Raw genomic sequence first — 21,417 nt, forward strand, 5'->3', positions numbered from 1 at the left:
GAGCGCCGGCGGCCCTGGTTCTCTCTAACACCACAAATGCCAAAGCTAGCGATGGGGATGAGGGGAAGAGAAAGGGTTAACTAACGTCAAGCAGACAGCCACCTGCATGCAGGCTCTTTGTCTAACATCAAAGGCTCTCCTGACCTAAGAAGGAATGCACGAGGAAATACACCAATTTCAGTTCCTTGTTTCTGGATTACTAAGGAAATAGCGGAATGACAAAGTATTTCCTCAAAAGAAAACAAACTCTGAAAATGAGTTCATGCTTCATACTAATATTCTTGGCTTTTACTTCAGTAAAAGCAGCCTAGAGGGAATCCACTTTGAAGTCTGAACAGAAGAATACAACACACATCTTCATTTTTGACATTCTCAAAGGACTCCAGCTCAAAATATATTAAAACATTTTCTTACCACTAATGGAAATAGGGCTATGAAGAAGAATGAGATAGGCCTTTTCCATAAGAAAATGCATCAAGCTGTTTAAAACAAAACAAAATGAAGGTTTATCTTGCCCCAATACTGTGCCTTGATTAGGAGCAGGTAAAGGATGGCTTGAGAAGCCATCTTGCAAAATCCGTATCCACTTCAAAGGCCTGGGATGTCCTGTACTACAAAGCACTCTAATTTCCTATAATAATCCATAAATGTGTAACATTTTGAGGCTAGGCATGCTTAATATGCTATTGTTTATTGGGGAAATGAATTACAAACACCTTATTTTATGAGCCACTACATAAAATAATATTTCCTTTCATCTGTTACAAATGACCTCTTCATGGATATCAAAAGTAGATACTCATTTCCTATAAACTAAATCAGGAATAAATGTGAAACGCTCTCTCTCCTGTCCCTTTAGCTTTGGTTACAGACCCTCTCAGTCCGTCATTTAACCTACCTGCTCTTCACCTAGCACTATGCCCGCGCCTTCACAATCTGAGTTTTCCTTTCTATTCTATAATCTTGAATGGCAGTAACCAGAATCCAGACACTTCATCTTATGAGACTATAGCATTTTCTCTCTGTCTGATAATATTCTTAATGATACATGTCTTCATTAGCAGAAATGCTTCATTTCCTCTCCTTTCATTCCTCACACTATTTTGATTTTTTAAAATATCATGTGTATATTTTATTGGGGAGGGGGTAGTCTGAGAGTGCACCATGGGGTGTGTGTGAAGGTCAGAGAACAGCACTGGGGAGTCCATTCTCCCTCCACCATGTGGGGCCCAGGGACCAAACTCAGGCCACCAGGCTTGGTGGCAAGCACCTTTACCTGCTGAGTCATTCTGCCAGCCCTGTTTTGTTTTGCTTAAAAGAAGGTACTGATCCTTCTGCTTTCACCCCAAGTATTGGGATTACTATGTACCACCACACTCAGCTCATAGGAATCATTACATGACTGCTACACCAGGCTTACTTATCTGACAGACTTTTCTTAACGGACCTCCAGCCCACGCACTTCCATTTGTATTTTATTTACATTTTTTGTTTTGTTTTGTTTAAGGTCTCATGTAGCCCAGGCTAACCTGGGGATCATCACATAGCTGAGGATGGTCCTGAACTCCTGATTCCTTGCCTCTACTTCCCAACTGCTAGCGTCACAGACATATCGCCATGCCCAGTTTAGAGCACTAGTGTAGATCATCTTTACACACTTCAACTTACTTTCCTGTACAAGAAGCATCAAGAGTTACTCTAAGTGGACTAAGGATGTAGCTCAGTTGGTAGAGTACTTGCTTAGCAACCATGAAGCAACACATAAAACTAGGTGGTGGTGGTTCAAGCTTGTAAACCCGGAAGATTACATGTTAATAACGGGAAGCTTAGACGGTCAAGCTCATCCCTGGCCACATAGTTTTCCTGAGGTTAGCTTGGGCTAAAATGAAATGCTGTTTCAAAAAAACAAAAACAAGAAAAATTAAGTTACTTCTACAACTCATTTATACCAACTGTATTATCCACAAGTAGTCTATAAAATCTAAAACTCATTTATTATTTTTTAGTACTCTGCATTTTTGTATTTCTTTAATGTTAAAAGAATTCAGAGCCTAGACATTCCAAGAAGGTCTCACATTCACATTTCTAGGTTTAAAAATTAAGGAAGGACCAGAAATATAGTTTAGTTGTAGACTGTACGAATGAAGCCCTGGATTTGATCCTGAGCACTATATAAACCAGCCATTGTGGTACATGCCTGTAATCCTAGCACTGAGAAGATAGAGACAGGAAGATCAGTAGTTCAAGATCATCCTCACAGTGAGGCTACACAGTGAGTTCCAGGGCAGCCTAAAGAACGCAAAGTCCTGTCTCAAAGTATAAATAAAATTATACAATAAAGAAGAAGCAAATAATCTTCTCTTTTTATTCTTATTCTAAGTAATTTCCTCACAGAACAGTACTCTGCACATGGAATATTTTTTTCCTTAGAGATTTTTGTAATGGATGTTTAGGAACCTTTCAACATCAGAAAGGGTAACTTCTACTGGCTTACCTTTATTCATATGTTTATTTAATTCCCTGACAAAGATCGGGGCAGACATAAAAATGCACAGTTTGGCAATGAAAAGAATATAAGCAAATATAAAGTTGCACCAAAGTGCATGTGGAAGAGAGGTTGTAACTCTTAATGACAAACTTCCTGCTCTGCCCTGGGTGACAGCAGAGGTATCCTGAGGGCAAGACCCCTTCAAGGCACCAATTTGTGAATAGGCTCATCTGTCTGAAAGGAGAGAGCCTGAACTAAGAATACAGTTTAAGGGGTTCCCTGCTCAAAAACGATGACCTTGGTACACATAAACTACTGCAGCTGTTACCCAAGGAGCCAGGCTCCATGTGGAGTTGGCAGCAGAACTTGGCAGCAGCATCCACATGGTACTGGTTTTGCACACAAGAAAGACGCTAGACTAAGAGATTCATGGAATCTTGTCCGTGATTCCAGAATGTTGCTGAGGCCAGACAACTGTGGCAGGGTCAGAGTCCCTGCAAGGAGGCTCTGAGAGGCCACTGTGTAAAGATGTAAAAGTGAAGCCTAAGCTACAATGGAGCCCCTGGGACACTGGAGACCATGAAACAGCCACCAAGGAAAGATGCTGGCGTGAGTGGAGCTGACCCACAAGACAGACTGTGTGCTGTCGACAACAGGACTACCCATGCGATGCTTCTTCACAGTCATCTCCTCACACTCAGCCTTTGGAAGGCAACGCAGTATAAGACAACAGATCATCACATGACACAGCGGAAAGGCTAGAACCAACAGATCTCAACTGGTTGCTAGTCAAGAGATCCTACACAAGTGACTTAACCCTTTCCTAAACAGTCATCAAGCTAAGTAAATAAAGAACAGAATAAAAGCTCATTATGCTGGGGATGTAGTTCACCAGTCGAGTGCTTGCCTGGCCTGTGCAAAATCCAGGGTTCCATCCCAGGTCAGCAGGACATCCCACCCCTTTCCAGTCCCCAAACAGAGCAATAAAATCCACTGTGCATTCTTCAAAGGCGAGTTTGGAATGATCAAATGAGATTCGACATGAGATACACTACTATAGAAACTATAAAAACACAATGGCATTAATCTTTTGAAAGAGCCAGAAGAGGTTATCTATTAAGTGAACATCTCATTCTTCTCCAAGACATGCTAACTCACATGTTAACAAGTGACTATCTGGAGACAAATATCATGTCTAACAGAGAGAAATCAAGAGACACTAGGAAACTCAAAGAGCACAGAAAAGGAGGAGAGCACGCTATAGGGCAGCATGCTACAGGGCACATATTTTGAGGCACATTGTTAAACCCTGCCGCATTAATTTAAAGAAACACACGAAAGCAAAACTATCCATTTAACATAGTCTGGGTTCATACATTAATTAGCGCTACCAGTTCCATGTTGTGGGATGCTAACAATTCTTTCTATCTTTTATCATTAGCACTAAAATCTTGGAAGAGCAAAGATAATTTGTTAATACCTTATTCCATCCGCTGGCATGAACGGCAGTCTCCACTGTACATTCACGATATGCCTGATATGTCACTGGCCTGTAGAGATTTTTTTGAAAGTCTGTGTCACAAAAAGGGCTTTAATTTCAGATGAATAAATATACAGACACTACTGTGTTGTTGAACTCTTTGCTAACATGACTAGGATTATTCAATATATTGATTTTTTTTTCAAGATATGGCTTTTAATATTTGGTATGTGATTTTTCCCAAAACATTCTCTATATTGCTGGGGAGGTTGCTACAGTATATCAAGATAAATAATATATTCTAGCCATTATTTTTTAAATACTTGGAATTTATCTCTATGCTGCAGATAAATGCCTAAACTACAGATACAAAATCAAATAGTAACATGTAAAACTTAACTCAGTTAAATGAAAACACAATCTAGCTTTTTTTAAAAGCAAAAGTCTAAGCCTGGCAGTGGTGATAATACCTTTAATCCCAGCACTTGGGAGACAGAGGCAGGCAGATCTCTGAGTTCAAGGCCAGCCTGTTCTACAGAGTGAGTTCTAGGACTGTCAGGGTTATGTAGAAAGACCTTGTCTCAAAAAAACATAAATAAATAGATCGAGAAAATAAGAAGTGGGAAGAGTTATGCATTTATAGGTTTTTTTTGTTTGTTTTTTGTTTTTGTTTTTGTTTTTCGAGACAGGGTTTCTCTGCGTAGCTTTGCACTTTCTGAACTCACTTGTAGCCAGCTGCCTCGAACTCACAGAGATCCGCCTTGCTCTGCCTTCCGAGTGCTGAGATTAAAGGCGTGCGCCACCACCGCCCAGCCCATTTATAGGTTTTAAAACTCCAATTCCAGAGTATTTTCTGTTCTGACTAGTCTGTAATTTCTTAGCTGATGACTATACAAGAATAATAAAAACTACCACTTATTAGTGCTCTAATATATTAGGTTTTATATTTTTCATATTTATATTTCACACTACATCATATATCATCACTACATATTAGGAAGGCAAAGTTAGAAAAAGCTAAGAGACTATCCCAAAACCATGCCTGACAAACATCCAGTTGGATCTGGCTCCAACAGGACACTACTTCAATTTCTAGTTAGGATTTTTGTTTTGTTCTGTTTTGTTTTGAAGACAGGGTTTCTCTGTGCAGCCTTGGCTGTCCTGGAATTCACTCTGTAGACCAGGATGGCCTTGAACTCAGAGATCCGCCTCCTCTGCCTCCTGAGTTCTGAGAATAAAGGTTACCACTCAGCTCGTTAGAATTTTGACATATGCCACAAAAATATCTAGATGTCACATATAGCTAAAAAGAATTTGAAGTGTGGTTATTTTGCTTAAAATATTGACACATGCTGTATTTCAGAGAATAAGGGAAAAAATGTGAATATCTCTATTATTAATAACTTTTGAGTTTTAAAATATTTTACCTATACTGATATAAAATATATATTAAAATTTTCATTACTGTCATGTGTTATGTGTCTGCCAGATGTTTGACCTTCATGTGACTTGCACTGTATCTACTCTGCTATATAACTCAGCAGCAGCTGGCTACTACAGTGCTGCTGAAGGACGACTTTGTAAGCACACCATACACACAAGACTACTATCTTGCTGACATCACACTCTTATTAATGCTTAGGATTCTTTTAGAAGTACTGGGCCACATACTAGACTCCTGTACACCTGGAATTGCACCAGATGCTGTACCATCCACCCACCTACAGCTCCCTGAAGCTTCACTGCGGCTATCAGTCCCTTCACTTCCTTTCCTGAACTGCTGCTGCTGTGGTCTCTGACGTCCTTATAGGTAGTCTGGCCATCAGGCTAAGTACTTTATCATCCTTCAGAATGAAACATGATTTAAAACGTTATATGTACACATATACATGCACATGAAAGATGTAGCAGGTTAAAACATTCATGTTTTAATACATAGAAAAGCAAGTAGCTGAGCAATCAGCCTTCCTTCTGAGGTCTTAGAATTAAGCAGAGAAGAAAGGGGTACCTTTATAAATCAAAGGTATTTCATATAAAGAGTTCAAGATTAATTTCCTACTGTAGCAAAACCATTTGGAGTAGGAGATATTTCCACCTAAGATATTGCCTTCAACTTGTACAATAATTGCATTGCTCCAAAGTATTAGTTAACAGCTTAAACCTTTCAAAAATAAGACTTTTGAATAAATTTTATTTGCTATGCAACCAAATTCAAAAATAACCATCACTATTTAATGTTTGGGGAAAAGTAAATATTTATCTAAACCGGCTTCCTCTTAAAGAAAAAAGGAACTCAGGGCATAGTGGCACAACCCTTTAACCCTATCACTTGGAAGGCAGAGGCAAGGTGAATCTCTGTGAGTTCCAGGCCAGCAAGACTCCATGGTAAGAGACCCTGTCTCAAAAGGCAACGTTATCCTATTCGGCTCGTTTGAGTTGGTAATATCCCAGCCAAGTTACAATTAATAAGTGGAAACTGACATAGAAGAATGAAATGATTTGCTTAAAGGAGCTGGAGAGATGACTCGGCAGTTAAGATTAAGAGCACCTCCTGCCGCGTTCAGTTCCCAGCACCCACCGTGGGGCCTCTAATTCCTGGTCGAGGAGGCTCAACTCCTTTTTCTGGCTTCCTGGGCTCCAACATACATATAAACAAAAATAAAAACAAATCTTAAAGGCCAGGCATGGTGGTGGTACATGCCTTTAATCAGCACTTGAGAGGCAAAGGTAGATGGATTTCTATGAAGTCAAGCCAAACCTGAGCTACAGTGGGACCCTGTCTCAAAAAAGACAAAGAAAAGGAAATAGAATTGTTTAAGGCTGTAGTCTCAGTATATACAATCTGTGAACATTTAAGGACAGAGTCTTAATGACCCTGCTCAAGCCGCCCTTCACCTCCTTAGGCCTTCCTCAGAGCTTACTGCTGACAATCTTAGAAACCATGCTGTGAGTCCAAATCTCCTGCTGAAGTTTAATTTCCTGGCCACATTTCTTTAAGCTTGTATCTGAGGTAGAAAAATCTACCTATGGTTTCACTTCACTGAGTATAATTAAGGATTTTATATATGCTCCTTTCACCAAAATATATAGAAACCCTAATTATTTCCTGATACAAACACAGCAAACTATAAACCCTGACTACATAACAGTAAGGAATTTCCTTACTATAACAGTGACTTGCCATCTGAATTTCAACCTGTTGGTGAGGAACAAATTTCCTCCTAAGCGATCCATCCTCATCAATTCATACTAATGTTGTAATTCATATTAATTCTTCAATGAAGAATTAGGGGAGTTGACTTTTGAGACTTATCGTAAGTGAACTGGTTCTATTTTAGCATGCTTGCGTTTCCACTAGCTTCTCAATTTTAGCTTTACTATGGAGAATACCATAGCTGGAAAGGAGTTCATTGCAGGAATACAGAAGTAGCTACACAGGCAGATGTGCAACCCCAAAAGATAACAATATCTACGATATAGGTACAATAAAAAATACAGACATCTAAAATACAAAGATAATGCTAATCACACACAAACCCCCAGCCAGTATAACTAATGAATATAGATGGCCCCTAAATGGAACAGGGACAAAAAGTGATTAGGGCAAGGGCAATAGCTTGAATTTATAACACAGTAAATGCATCTACTGAAACCCAACAGCTCAACAGGTAAATAAAAGCCATCAGATCTCTGTTGGAATATTTAAATCCCTGCTGAGGCAAATCTGGCATTCCAAACACAAAGTAGATGCTCTAGGAGCCCAAAGGAGGATGAGGGACTGCCTGCAGCAAAGCCCCAGCCACCCCAGAGCCGCATGCCACCCAGACACTACTCAGAGTTCTTGAAGCACACTCCACTCCGCAGCTGCAACTCACTGGCTGAGGATCACTTGCAACGCTTTATGCAAAGGCTCTTTCAGATCCTGGGACACTCTTTCGCCAAGATGGGCCAAGCAGTCTTCTATTGAGCTCTCAGGGTTAGCAGGGCTAAACACTGGTGAGGTGTGACAGTCAAAGCCTGTGCTGGTAAAGGCTGAAGACAAGATCAAAGAAAAACCAAAATTAATACATGGTGCCGGGGCTGGAGAGATTGCCCAGTGGTCAAGAGCACCTGCTACTCTTCCAGAGGACCAGGGTTTGATTCCTAGCACCCAGTCTCAGAGGATCCAAAGTCTTCTTCTGGGATTCCATGGGCATTGCACGCACATGGTGCACAGACACACATGCAGACAAAACACTCATACACAAAGCACAAATAAACAAAAATTAAACAATAAAAAAATAAATAGTACCAAAAGTTAGGCTATAAGCCAGGTGTAACGGTGCACACCTATAGTTCTGACACTCAGGATTCTGAGGCAGGAGGATCTCAAGAAAGAAGCCTGCTGGGCTACAGTGAGTTCAAGGTCCGTTGGGCTATACTGCAAAAGCCTGTGTCCAAAAAAAAAAAATCAAATAAAAAGAAAGCTAGGCATGGTAGCACACTAGGGAGATAGAAGCAGGACGATGGGAGTTCAAGCCCAACCTTGAATCTGAGACCAACCTGGGATCCAATGAGGCCCTGTCAGAAAAAAAGAAAGAAAGAAAAGGAAGGGGGTATCTTTGTGAGGGCCCATGAAACTAAGATAGTTACTGTTAGGAACAAGAGTTTTAAGGTACTTGGAAAGATCATTATACATATTAATCTTGTCTGGAACACAAAACTAATGCCCTAAATTGAGGTTTTATTGTTTTGTTTTTCAGAGGGAAGTTTCCCTATATAGCCCAGGCTAGCTTTGAATTCATGACTCTCTTAGCTCAGTCTCTCAAGTGCTGGGATTATAGGCATAAACCACTATGAATTATTCATTTGTAAATTTACTTCTTTTTTTTTTTTTTTTTTTGGCCAGCGTTTGTCTTACTGTAGCCTAGGTTCACATGGTATTTACTATGTAGCCCAGGATGGCCTCAAACTTACAAGAACCTTTGTCCCTCGGTCCCACAAATGCTAGAACTACAAGCACAAACCAGCATGTCCAGTTTATTCATAAATTTGCATTCATTTTTTTTCCTGACTAACAAGAAACTTATTTATAAACACAATCTATCGGTGGTTTATGGAAAGTTATTATGCTTTATTTATTTAAGACATACACACAAGTAATAACAATTTTTAAGAAGAAGACATAAATTTGAAGAGAACATGGGGGAGACACATGGGAAGAGCTGGAAGGAGGAAAGGAAAGAAAGGGGGAAATGATGTAATTAGGATGTTTTCAAAACAAAATATAATTTAAAATGTGTATTTTGGCAAAAAAAAAAAAAAAAAAAAAAAGCCATGAAAAATCATTTTCTGATAGGAAGTGAGGCCTGCTCCACAGCAGAGAATTCATGTCTGATACTATGAACTTCTAAACAATCAAATAAATAAATTTTCAGAGGAAAAGGCAGCAATGGCAGCTGCTGCCAGATGTGGTGGTACACATCTTTAATCCTAACACTGGAGGCAGAGGCAGTTGGATTCTGGGAGCTGGAGGCCAGCCTTGTCTACATAGCAAGTGTCGGGCCAGCCAGAGTTACATGGTGAAACCCTATCTCAAAAGTGAAAACACTAACAACACAACAACAAAAAGAAAAAAGAGAGAAAACCAACTAAATCAACAATAGCCACAGCTGACAGAATCTGCTCGCTGCTCAGGAAAGGAAGAGGGAACAGACCTTCAGAGACTTCTTTCTCCAAGGATTTCAGTTCTTCTTCAATCTCAGATTTAACTTTTAATAAAACTTCTGGGTCCAGAGACTGTGGAACGACATCTAGTTGAACTCCTGAAACAAACAAGAGAAATCAACGGAGGTTACTCTAGAAAGAGGGACAGATAAACCATTAGAATATAAACGGTTGCAGTAGCCACATGTGGAAGCTGGGCAGGAGGGTCACTTTACATCAGGAGTATAGAGCCAGCCTGGGCAACATAGTGGTACCCTATCTCAAAAAAACAACCAAAAACCAAAAACCAGAACTATCTACAATTAGTATTAAGTCAGAAAACAAGAAATCAAATTTGATTATCAAGCCTAAGAGGTATTTTTTGCAACAATAAATAACAAAGCTGAGTAGATCAGTGAAGAACACCTGCTTAAACACCTGACTTTGATCCCAGAACTGAAAGAAAAAGAAAAAGCAAGGAGAAACAATAATTAATAGAAGTCTGTGGGCCTAAGTACTGAGTAAAACCTAACATAGAAAAGAAGCCTCCGCACATTTCTGACTCCAGAAACATGCATCGGGAGATGGGAAGAGAACGGTATCAACATGCATAGGTCCCTTCTTCCTGCATGCAACAGTCTTCAAAAGAGAAATGTGGGAGCCAGGCATTATGGCCCTGAGGTAATCTTTGCTCTAAGAAAGGCTGGGCATAGTGGTTTATGCCCATAATCCCAGCTATCATTTGGGAGGCAAAAGCTGCCAACTTTGATGCCAGTCTGGTCTGATAGCAAACTCTAGGCCAGTCAAGACTACACACATAGCCAGGCGGTAGTGGCACATGCCTTTAATCCCATCACTCGGGAGGCAGAGCCAGGCGGATCTCTGAATTTGAGGACAGGCTGATTTAGGGAGTGAGTTCCAGGACAGCCAGGGAAACCCTGTCTGGGGGCTAGCGGGGGAGACTGCATACGTAGTGAGAGCCTATCTCAGGAGCAAATAAACAGAGCTCTAAGTAAACAACAAGCAGCTGTGAAGAGCTCCCAGTGACAGTAAGTCCCTCTCTGTTCTTAGCTTTGACTAAGAATCAAATTCACCAAGCAATGCTAGTGTGACCATCTAGGACCATATGTGTAACACAGCTTTGATGTCATTCTCGCCATGGAAATCTACAGTGCTCCTACTTCTCATTTTATTCCTTGGATTTTTCCATGGTGTGTGTGTGGGGGGGGGGGTATACAAGCATGAATGCAATCACACATGTAAGACAGAGACCAACACTAGATTCCTTTCTACCTTATTTTGTTTGTTTTTTATATGTACGAGTGTTCTACCTGAATGAATTTCTGTACACCACATGCATGCCTGGTGCTCATGGAGGCCAGAAGAAGACACTATGTTCCCTAGAGCTAGAGTTACAGGTGGTTGTGAGCTGCCACATGGGTGCTGGGAATTGAACCCAGGTCCTCTGGAAGTAAACCAGTGCTCTTACCTGCTGAGCCATCTCTCCAGCCCCTGCACCTTATTTTTTGAAACAGGGTCTTTGCTGAACCTGGAGCACACTAGCTAGCTAATGAGTTCTAGGGGTTCATCTGTCTCTGCCTCCCCTGCCCTGGGGTTACAGACCAATGCCACTGCATCCGGCTTTTACCACGTGGGTGCTGGGGATCCAGTCTCAAGTTCTCCTGTTGCACTGTAGGCACTTTACTAACTGAGCTGTCTCCTTACTCCCATTCACACTTTTTTGAGAGGGGAGGGGTTGAAACAAGATCTTACTAAATAGCCCTGGCTGGCATCCACCTCATGATCTTTCTGTCCCACATTCCGGTTGCTGAGATTTCAAGCAGGTACCATAATGCCTGGCTCATTGTACATACTTTTAAGACACACTGAATTATGTATACCAAAGAATGTTTTTTCAAAAAGCAACCCAGGCCAGGCAGTGTTGGTGCATGCCTTTAATCCCAGGACTCAGGAGGCAGAGGCAGGAGGATCTCTATGAGTTTGAGGCCAGGTGGTCTATAGAACAAGTTCCAGGACAGGCTCCAAAGCTACACAAAGAAACTCTGTCTTGAAAAACCAATAAAAAGAAAAAAGAAAAAAAAAAAAAAGCAATCCAGTATGAATTCAGTGCCAGTTTCTTCACAACTCAATGAATAAAACATGGGCTGGGGATTTAGCTCAGTGGTAGAGCGCTTGCCTAGCAAGTGCAAGGCCCTGGGTTCGATCCTCAGCTCCAAAAAAAACCCAAAAAAACAAAAAACACACTATACTTGGAACAATTTAAGTCTGTTTCTCCATTATGTCTTCAGTCTTTAGTGATTCTTTTTTCTTTGGGTTTTTTGTTTTTTGTTTGTTTGTTTGTTTGTTTGTTGCACAACCTTAGTGCATTCGATAAGTATACAGGACAAACCGCTGGGAAAAAGACTCATACAAAAAGAAACTCAACTGAATTTCTATAACTTACACATACAAAAATAATAGTTCATATATAAATGTAGAGAAATAAAACGTTATTTGCTACTGCTTTGAAGCTACTAAAATGGCAAAAAATAAAAGAAGTAAGGAAATTAAGAAGTGATTTTTCAGGCCAGGCATTGGTGGCACACGCCTTTAATCCCAGCACTCGGGAGGCAGAGCCAGGTGGATCTCTGTGAGTTTGAGGCCAGCCTGGGCTACCAAGTGAGTCCAGGAAAGGCGCAAAGCTACACAGAGAAACCCTGTCTCGAAAAAAAAAAAAAAAAAAAAAAAGTGATTTTTCTACAAGAGACTATGAAAACTGACTAACCACATATATTGGGTAATAAACACATCATTCATTTATGGCAGTGGATGGAGATAGAGAATACAAAGAAAGGAAATGGGAATCAGCTACTGCTGCCACACTTAGGAGAATTGTACTCAATAACCAAGGCCTAAGAGCTCAGCCTTAGAGTGACAGTCTGCAAATCAACTCATCATTATTTGTCCATGCATCAACAATCCATGAAGAAACAGTATTTGAAAACAGATCTCCCTGGAGTGGCTCATGCCTGTAATCCCAGCATTTGGGAGATTGAAGCAGAACTGTTACAGGTTCAAGGACAGTATGGAAGAGAGAGAGAGAGAGAGAGAGAGAGAGAGAGAAGAGAGAGAGAGAGAGATATCATTCTGTTAAGTGACTTATTACTGAACCCTAGAATATATGATTATAATTTCTTCTCAAATAAGAAATAAGCGATGCCATCTGTCATCAGCCTCTTTCTGGAAGACATGCACATCCAAAACATCCACAGACCCACACAGCCCCTAGCACCACCACCAACCCACACAGTAAATGACAATGTCTTCATTACCATATGCCTCACACCCCACCAGATTAAGCAGAAGCAGCTGATTAGAGGAGTGCCGTTCTCATGAAACTGACATGATGCTGATTACACATGACAAGTTGTCATACTTGATAATAAGCCATGTGGAAAGCCTCAACTATAAAAAGGCCACTGCTGTTTTAGGATACAAAAGGCTATCTCGCTAGCTCCCCACAGTCAGACAGATTCAGTGATCTTCATCTAATTAATCCTCTCCACCCAGACATTCTAAAGCACACAACTACACAGTAGGGTCAATGTAGCATAAATCCTGTTCAGTGAATCCAGGGAAGTATTTCAAAGATAAACAGACATGAGCACACTGAAGTCTGCCTACTTCAATCCACATGAGGAGTTGCATGAGTCTGCAATCAGCATATCCCAGCTATGAAATTTGTCCAGAGCTTTCAAATTGAATACTACGACTAACACAGTTTGGCCAACTGAATGGGATAGATCACAAAGGAGTAAACTCTGTATCTCCAAACAGTGACATATCAAATTACCTATAAGGGAGGGGAGAAATGGCTTTTTGTTGCTCGTGCAGAGGACCTGGGTTTGGTTCCCAGCACCCACATGGCAGTTCACAACCATTCATGACTACAGTTCTGATACTCTCTTTTGATCTTTGCACGCACCATACCTGCAGCACACATATATATAGGCAGGGAAAACACTCAGATGTATAATATAAAATAAATAAATCTAAAATATAATTTTTTAAGACTGGGAATGGTGGTACATACATTTAATTCTAGCACTGAAGAGGGAAAAGGATCTCTATGAATTTGAGGCTAATCCAGTCTATATAGTAAATTCCAGGATAGCAAAAGCTACATAGTGAGACTGTCTCAAATAAATAAACCAATTAATTAAATGGCTGGGCATGGCGGTACACTCCTTTAATCTCAGCACTGGGAGGCAGAGACAGGTGAATCTCCTGTGAGTCCCAGGCCACCAAAACAGTGAGACCCTGGACTGGATTTTTTTGTTCTTGTTTGTTTTGTTTTGTTTTGTTTTAGTCAACTTGATACACTAGGGTCATCTGAGAACAGCCAGGACTACACAGTGAAACCTTGTCTCCAAAAACAAAAACAAAACCAACAAACAAAAAAACCCACAGGCTAAGCAAGCCATGAGGAGCAAGCCAGTAAGCAGCATTCCTCTATGGCTGTTGTTTCAGTTCCTACTTCTGGTTTTCTGCCCTACTAGAGTTCCTACTCTGGCTTCCCTCAATGACAGACATGTAAGTCAAATCAACCCTTTCCTCCCCAAGCTGCTTTTGGTCAGGGTGTTTATTTATCACAGCAATACAAAGTAAATTAAGACAAAAAAAAAAACAGAACAAAACAAACAAGAACCTGAACTAACATCAACTACCAATTTTGTAAGTTATAGAGTAACACCAGGAAGTCCCCTGTACTGGACTCTCATTGTCCAGAGGAGGAGACTACACAAGATTGTCTCAGAAACAAAAAAGATAGGTTATAATAATTATAATAAAACATATAGAATTTAATTAAAAACTAGAACTATATACATTTATTATCAACAGAGCTCTGATATTTTGTAGTTTTTTTTTTTAATTTTCTTTAATGATTTACTTATTTTTGTTTTATGTACATTGGGGTGTTTTGCTTGCATGTATGTCTGTATGACAGTGTCAGATCCCCTGGAACTAGAGTTATAGACAGTTGTAAACTGCCATGTGGGGTTTGGGAATTGAACCCAGGTTCTCTTAACCACTGAGCCATCTCTCTGGCCCATAGTTATGGAATGACAAGTGTGCATCACATCTCATCCTATCAACTGATTTTTGAGAAGGATATCAAGGCTACTCAAGGAAAGAATAATGTTTTCAATACATGATCTAGAACAACCAGATATTCTAACATAAAATCAACTGCTACTTCAAACACACACACACACACACACACACACACACACACACACACACACACACACAAATTACACAAAAAGTCAACCAGAGACCTAAATTTAAGAGAAAAAGCTATGAAACTCTAGGCAATGCTTTCTGAAGTAACATCATAAGCACAAGAAATCAAAGAAAACAAAGACTGAACCTCATCAAAATGAAAATTTAGTAGCAGAAAGTAAACCATGAAAATAAAAAGAACAAATCATGAAATGGAAGAAAGTAACTAGAACAACATATCTGCTAAAAGTTTGGAATCCAGAACATATAAAGAATCTCTTAAGCGCAAAGATAAAAAGATAAATAATCCACTCAAAAATGGAAAAAGGATAGTATGATAGCTATTCTTGGTTGTCAACTTGAATATATCTGGAATGAACTATAATCCAGAAATGGAGGGCACATTTGTGATCTGGATCTTGAGGCTGGAAGACAACATGCCTTTAACCCAGACCTTGAGGCAGGAAGACAACATGCCTTTAACCCAGACCTTGAGGCAGGAAGACACAGTCTTTAATCCACACCTGGAGACTGGAAGGCACACCTTTAATCTGGGCCACACCTTCTGCTGGAAGCCTATGTAAGGACAAAGGAAGAAGGAAGGGTCTGTTCTTTGCCTGCTGGCCTTTGTCTTGTCAGCATATCCATTCCTTCACTGTCATTGGAGCCTACTTCTTTGGGATTCCAGCATCTACAGAAGACCAGCTCAGACACAAGTTCAGTGACTTTAGAGAACCTGACTAATACAAATAGGAAACAGGTATTTCTCCAAAGATACACAAATAGCCAGTAAGCACAGAACAGTATGCTTACCATCATTAGACACTACACAAGCACAGATTAAAACCAACCACAAGGGCTGCGGCTAGGGGCCTATGAGATGATTAGCAGGTAAAGATGCTTGCTGCACAAGCCTAGTGACCTGAGTTTAAATTCTCAGAACCCACACGAAAATGGAGAGAACCAGAAAGTTGTCCTGTGACCTCCATATGTACACCACACACACACACACACACACACCCAAGTACGGTGGTTTACACTTAGATAATAATCTTAAAAGGACTGCTATGAGTTTGAGGCTAAATTAGGCTGTACAGTGAGTTCCAGACCAACCTGGACTATTGAGACCCCACTTCAGAATCCCTAAATAAATAAATACAATTTAAATAGAGAATTGCATATGACAAAACAATCCTACATCTGGATATATGCCAGACAGAATTCAAAGCAAGAGCCAGGATGTGGCTTAAGTTGGTTGAATATTTGCCTGGATGCATAAAGCCCTGGGTTCCATTCCTGGTATCCCATAAGCTAGGCATGGTGATATACACCTATAACTCCAACAGGAGGTAGAAGCCGCAGGAGGACTTCAAGGCCATCCTCAGCTACATGGAGAGTTAAAGGCTAGCCTGCCTGGGCTACACGAGACCTACTCTCAAAAGAACAAAAAGAATTCAAAGCAGATATTTGTGCATCCATGTTCAAGGTAGAATTACAATAGACAAGATATAGGAAAACTCAAATCTCCAGAAACAGATGAATGAATAAACAAAATGTGGTATCTACATATATTCAGCCTTAAGAAAGAGATTTACACATACCACAATATCAAACACCAATTACAAAATGACTAAAACTTTATAGGAAGTACCTAAAAGAGTCAAATTCATAGAAAATTAAAAAAAATTGTTAGCAGGCACTAACAATTTAAGAAGGAATAATAAACCAGTTATTATATACAAATGTATTTTACTGCCACACTACTGTTGACAATGTAACTATCCTTCCAAAAAAGAACTCTAGGAAGCCGGGGCTATAGCTCTGAAGTAGGACATATAATTAACATCCATGAGGCCCTGGGTTCAACCTGCATTAAAACACACACACACACACACACACACACACACACACACACACAAAGAAATAGAAATACCTCCTTATTAAATCTGTATGTGTGGTGGTATTGTGTTCCCCAAAATATTGGGCACCCTAATAAACTTATCTGGGGTCAGAGACAAAACAGCCACTAGATACAAAGGCTAGAAAATGGTGGCACACACACGCCTTTAATCCTAGCATTCCAAAGGCAGAAATCCATCTGTTCAAGGATACAGTCAAGCATGGTGACACACGCCTTTAATCCCAGGGAGTGGTAGTAGAAGGCAGAAAGGTATATAAGGAGTGAAGACCAGAAACTAGAAGCATTTGGCTGGTTAAGCTTTCAGGCTTCTAGCAACAGTTTAGCTGAGATTCATTCTGGATAAGGACTCAGAGGCATCCAGTCTGAGGAAACAAGACCAGCTGAGAAATTAGCCAGGTGAGGTTAGCTGTGGCTTATTCTGCTTCTCTGACCTTCCAGCATTCACCCCAACAACTGGCTACAGGTTTGATCTTATTAATAAGACTCTTTAAGATCCCTGCTACATCTAGCTCCCAACATTCGTGGTATGAATTCATGAAAAAGCTACTTGCCTGTGGCCTTGTGGGCCCCAGCTCAGGCCTGAGCTACACTTGGCCGGTTGTGGTGGCACACGCTGGTTGGATTTGCTGAAGGAGGCAGAGGCAGGAGGATCCCGAGTTTGAGGCCGGCCTAGGAGGCTTGCTAAAGAGAAGCTTCGACCTAGCCACAAACGGTGGTGGGACCATGGAGGCAGTGACTGCTGCTCCGAGTTGCAGGCTGCTTCTCTTCGTGTTGGTGACTGCAATGATGCTGCTACCTGGGACAAAGGGTTTACTGCTGTTTGTTCAGAGAAGAATTACCAGGACCATCGTGTTACAAGAAAACATTGGCAAAGGTCAGTTTGGAAACGTTTGGCAAGACAAATGGTGGGGAGAAATTGCTGTGAAGATTTTCTCTTCTAGGGAAGAACGTTCATGGTTCCGAGAGAAAGACATTTATCTGACTGTGTTTGCTCCAAACCACAGAGGAGGCACCAAAAAAAAAAAAAAAAAAAAAAAATCTGTAGGGAACCATGACCACGCCTAACAGTGACTTTGAAATCTTCAAAAAGATGACAGGATCCCACAATGATTCCACATGGACTATGGTAAAGCCATTAAGCTGATTAACACCACAGAAAGATGTACTTTGGACTACAAACTGCTCAGGACAATTTTGAGATGGCTAGCTGAGATGATCCAGCCTGATAGACTACTCGAACAAGGACTTGAGACAAGCCCTGCATTTTCTCACTATGCAAGCCCTGCATTTTCTCACTATGCAGCGACTGGACAAATGATACAGGACTTGACAACTAACCCAAAAATTTTCTTTTCAGGATTCCTTAAAGATGTCTTTGCCCCGCCAGGCGGTGGTGGCACACGCCTTTAATCCCAGCACTCGGGAGGCAGAGCCAGGCAGATTTCTGTGAGTTCAAGGCCAGCCTGGGCTACCAAGTGAGTTCCAGGAAAGGTGCAAAGCTACACAGAGAAACCCTGTCTCGAAAAACCAAAAAAAAAAAAAAAAAAAAAAAGATGTCTTGCCCCTAGAAAGCAGGAAGTAATTTTAAGAAAGACGCCCACATGCCCAAGAAGTGGGGTGGGTAAATTTTAGTCATTTAATGAGTTTTAGATATTGTCATTGTTTACAATGGTTGGTTACAAATTGTTAATTGTTAATGGTCAAGAAAAAAAAGCTGAACAAGGAGATTAGATTCAGAGGTTTTGTTTTAAAAAAAAAAGAAGAAAAAGAAAACAGAGAATATAGATATGAAGTAGATTGAATCTACTCTGAGAAAAAAGATAAAGAAATAATAGGATAAATGGGTAGATCACTGAATCTACACTAAAAAGAAAAAGAGGAAGATGTAAAAATGACAAAAGGTAGATCACTGAATCTATTATGGAAAAAATACTTTTAAAAAGGAACTACTTGTTTTAAATAAGATAAGTAATGAAAATTTTTTGTCTGAATTTGTCAAATGTTACTGGACTGGACATTGTTATATATCAATGGAGTTTTTTGTCTGAATCTGTCAAATGTTAATGGACTAGACATCATTAATGTAATCTTGACAGTATATATTGTATATACTTATTGGATATGATTTTTCTTGTATTAGTTATAAGCTTTTTTTAATTTTAGACAAAAAAGGGAAAATGTGGTGGTATTGTGAGGTTAGCTGTGGCTTGTTCTGCTTCTCTGACCTTCCAGCATTCACCTCAATAGCTGGCCACAAGTTTGATTTTATTAATAAGACTCTTTAGAGATTCCTGCTACATGTATGAATGACCACAGAAACAACATGGTCTATGTTAATATATGGCAGGTTGAATAAAACAAAAATTATCACTTGGCATAAAATATGCAAGCCAAGATTTTAACTAGACAAAATATATAACTCAAACCGAGCATGGTAATCCCAGTCTTGATCAGAGGTAGCCAAGCTACATGAGAAAAACCAAAGAAAAAGAGAAAGAAGGAAAAGAAAACGTGAGTCAACACAAACTAGCACAGTACAGAAGACTTAACTAGTTTAGAAAAAGTGTGGAAGAATTAGCCAGTCACGGAAAAGTCTGCGCCCAGAATAGGACTCATGTAGGAAATAATGAAAAACATGTAACGTGACACAAAATCCTCAGTCATGAACAGAACCACCTTACTTAGCCACTTCTCACATTTATTGCTCCACAAACTTGAAATCAAACCCTAATTGGTGCTATAATAAATTCGTCCACAGAAGATGACACAGGAGTGAGTTCTGCATCACATTCCAGGGAACAAAGAGGGTAACGAGACAGCAGTAGGAAGCACGTGCTTTCCTTTAGGAAGGCCACCCTAGGCCCTACCTGGCAACACAAGCCTGTTATCACAGCCCACAGAAGGCTGGCCAGAGTCACTAGCTTGAGGCCAACTGCACTGCACAGTAAGACTCTGCCTCCAACTCCACTCCTTGCCCCCCAAAATATAGCTTCCCAAGGCTAGAGATGAAGCTCAGTGGTAAAGTATTTACTAGCATAGCAAAGTCCTGGATTTGATCCCTACTACTGGGATCCACTGCCATTAAAAAAAAAAAAAAAAAAAAAAAAAAAGAGTTTGCTACCATTGCTTGTACTCATGTATACATAAATTATACTTAAGCTTACAAGAAAACCAATATTAAGGATAACCACTGTCATGAAATAATCTGTATATACTGTAAATATGATTACTCTCATGGGTTAATAAAAGAGTTGACTGGCCTATAGCTGGGCAGGAAGTGATTGGGTGGGAGAGCCAGACTAGGAGGATGCTGGGAAAAAGGGCAGAGTCTCAAGGGTCGTGAACTAGACAAAGAGGAAGCAGGACACGTAAAAAAATGAGGTAACAAGCCATAAGACACATGGCAGAACTTAGATAAGAAACATGGGTTAATTTAAGTTGTAGGAGCTAGTTAATAACAAGCCTAAGCCATCAGCAGAGCCTTTATAATTAATATTAAGTCTCTGTGTGGTTATTTGGGAGCCAGCTGGTAGGACAGAGGGGACAGGCAGTCCCGACAAAAAACTCACCTACAAACCACCAAAAATTTTTAAATTTTATTATTAGGGTGTGTTTATCTGTATGTGCACATGTTATGTGTACACTAGTATGTATGCCACAGCACACATGTGGAGGCCAGAGGTGCTGGATTATCCCTTAGGGTAGAGTACAAGTGGTTGTGAGTCACCTCCCATGGGTACTAGGAACTCAGGTTCTCTGCAAGAGCAGCACGTGCTCTTTTCCACTCAGCCATCTTTCTAGTCCTGCTTTGTTTTTCAGTCTCAAACAGACCAGCCTGGCCAAGCCTGGTCTTAACTCCTGATCTTCAGACCTCAACTTCTTTTTTTAATTTACTTATTTTTATGTGCATGGATGTTTTGACTGTACATATATTTTATATATATACATACATATATAATATTTTGACTGTGTGTGTGTGTGTGTGTGTGTGTGTGTGTGTGTGTCTGTGTACATGTATGCCTGTGACCGAGGAGGACAGAGAAGATGGCAGATCCCCTGAGACTGGAGTTGGAGACAATTGTAAGCTGCCATGTGGGTACCTGGGTCCCCTATAAAAGCAGTCAGTGCTCTTAACCACTAAGCCATCTCTCCAGCCCCAGGCCTCGTCTTCTTCAGTGTTGAGATTAATGATGCCTACCAACACACTAGCCTTCGTGCTTAGTCTTTAGATTGAGTTTTATATTTTTTTTATTTATGTGTATGTGTGTGTGTGAATATATTCTATGTGTGGCAGGGACCAAGGAAGACAGAAAACTAGATCCTGTCTTAGGCTTTCTATTGCTATGACAAAACACTATGACCAAAAGCAACTTGAGGAGAAAGGGTTCATTTGGCTACAGGTTACTTGCTTTTTGTTTGTTTGTTTTGTTTGTTTGTTTTTTCGAGACAGGGTTTCTCCGTGTAGTTTTGGTGCCTGTCCTAGATCTTGCTCTGTAGATCAGGCTGGCCTTGAACTCACAGGGTCTTACAGCCAACTCTCCGGCTGGCTTATAGGTTACA

General features: G+C 40.3%; 1 protein-coding gene across 2 annotated transcripts in view; it reads right to left on the reverse strand.

Moving 5' to 3' along the window:
* Nucleotides 1–21,417, reverse strand: part of LOC114700737 (bcl-2-like protein 13) — a 41,441-nt gene that overhangs the window by 1,618 nt on the left and 18,406 nt on the right. The window contains exons 3-6 of one of the 2 annotated variants that reach the window (XM_028880433.1): nt 9,665–9,772; nt 7,844–8,000; nt 3,969–4,038; nt 1,670–1,892 (exon numbers count right to left, since the gene is read on the reverse strand). In XM_028880433.1, coding sequence (XP_028736266.1) covers nt 1,827–1,892; nt 3,969–4,038; nt 7,844–8,000; nt 9,665–9,772 — 401 coding nt within the window. In that variant the 3' untranslated portion in view covers nt 1,670–1,826. Of the gene's footprint in view, nt 1–1,669; nt 1,893–3,968; nt 4,039–7,843; nt 8,001–9,664; nt 9,773–21,417 lie in introns of those variants that run through there. The other variant, XM_028880435.1, reaches the window with a different exon arrangement.

The sequence above is a fragment of the Peromyscus leucopus genome, chromosome 3 (genome assembly GCF_004664715.2).
Source record: "Peromyscus leucopus breed LL Stock chromosome 3, UCI_PerLeu_2.1, whole genome shotgun sequence".
In the NCBI taxonomy this organism is placed as follows: Eukaryota; Metazoa; Chordata; class Mammalia; order Rodentia; family Cricetidae; genus Peromyscus; species Peromyscus leucopus.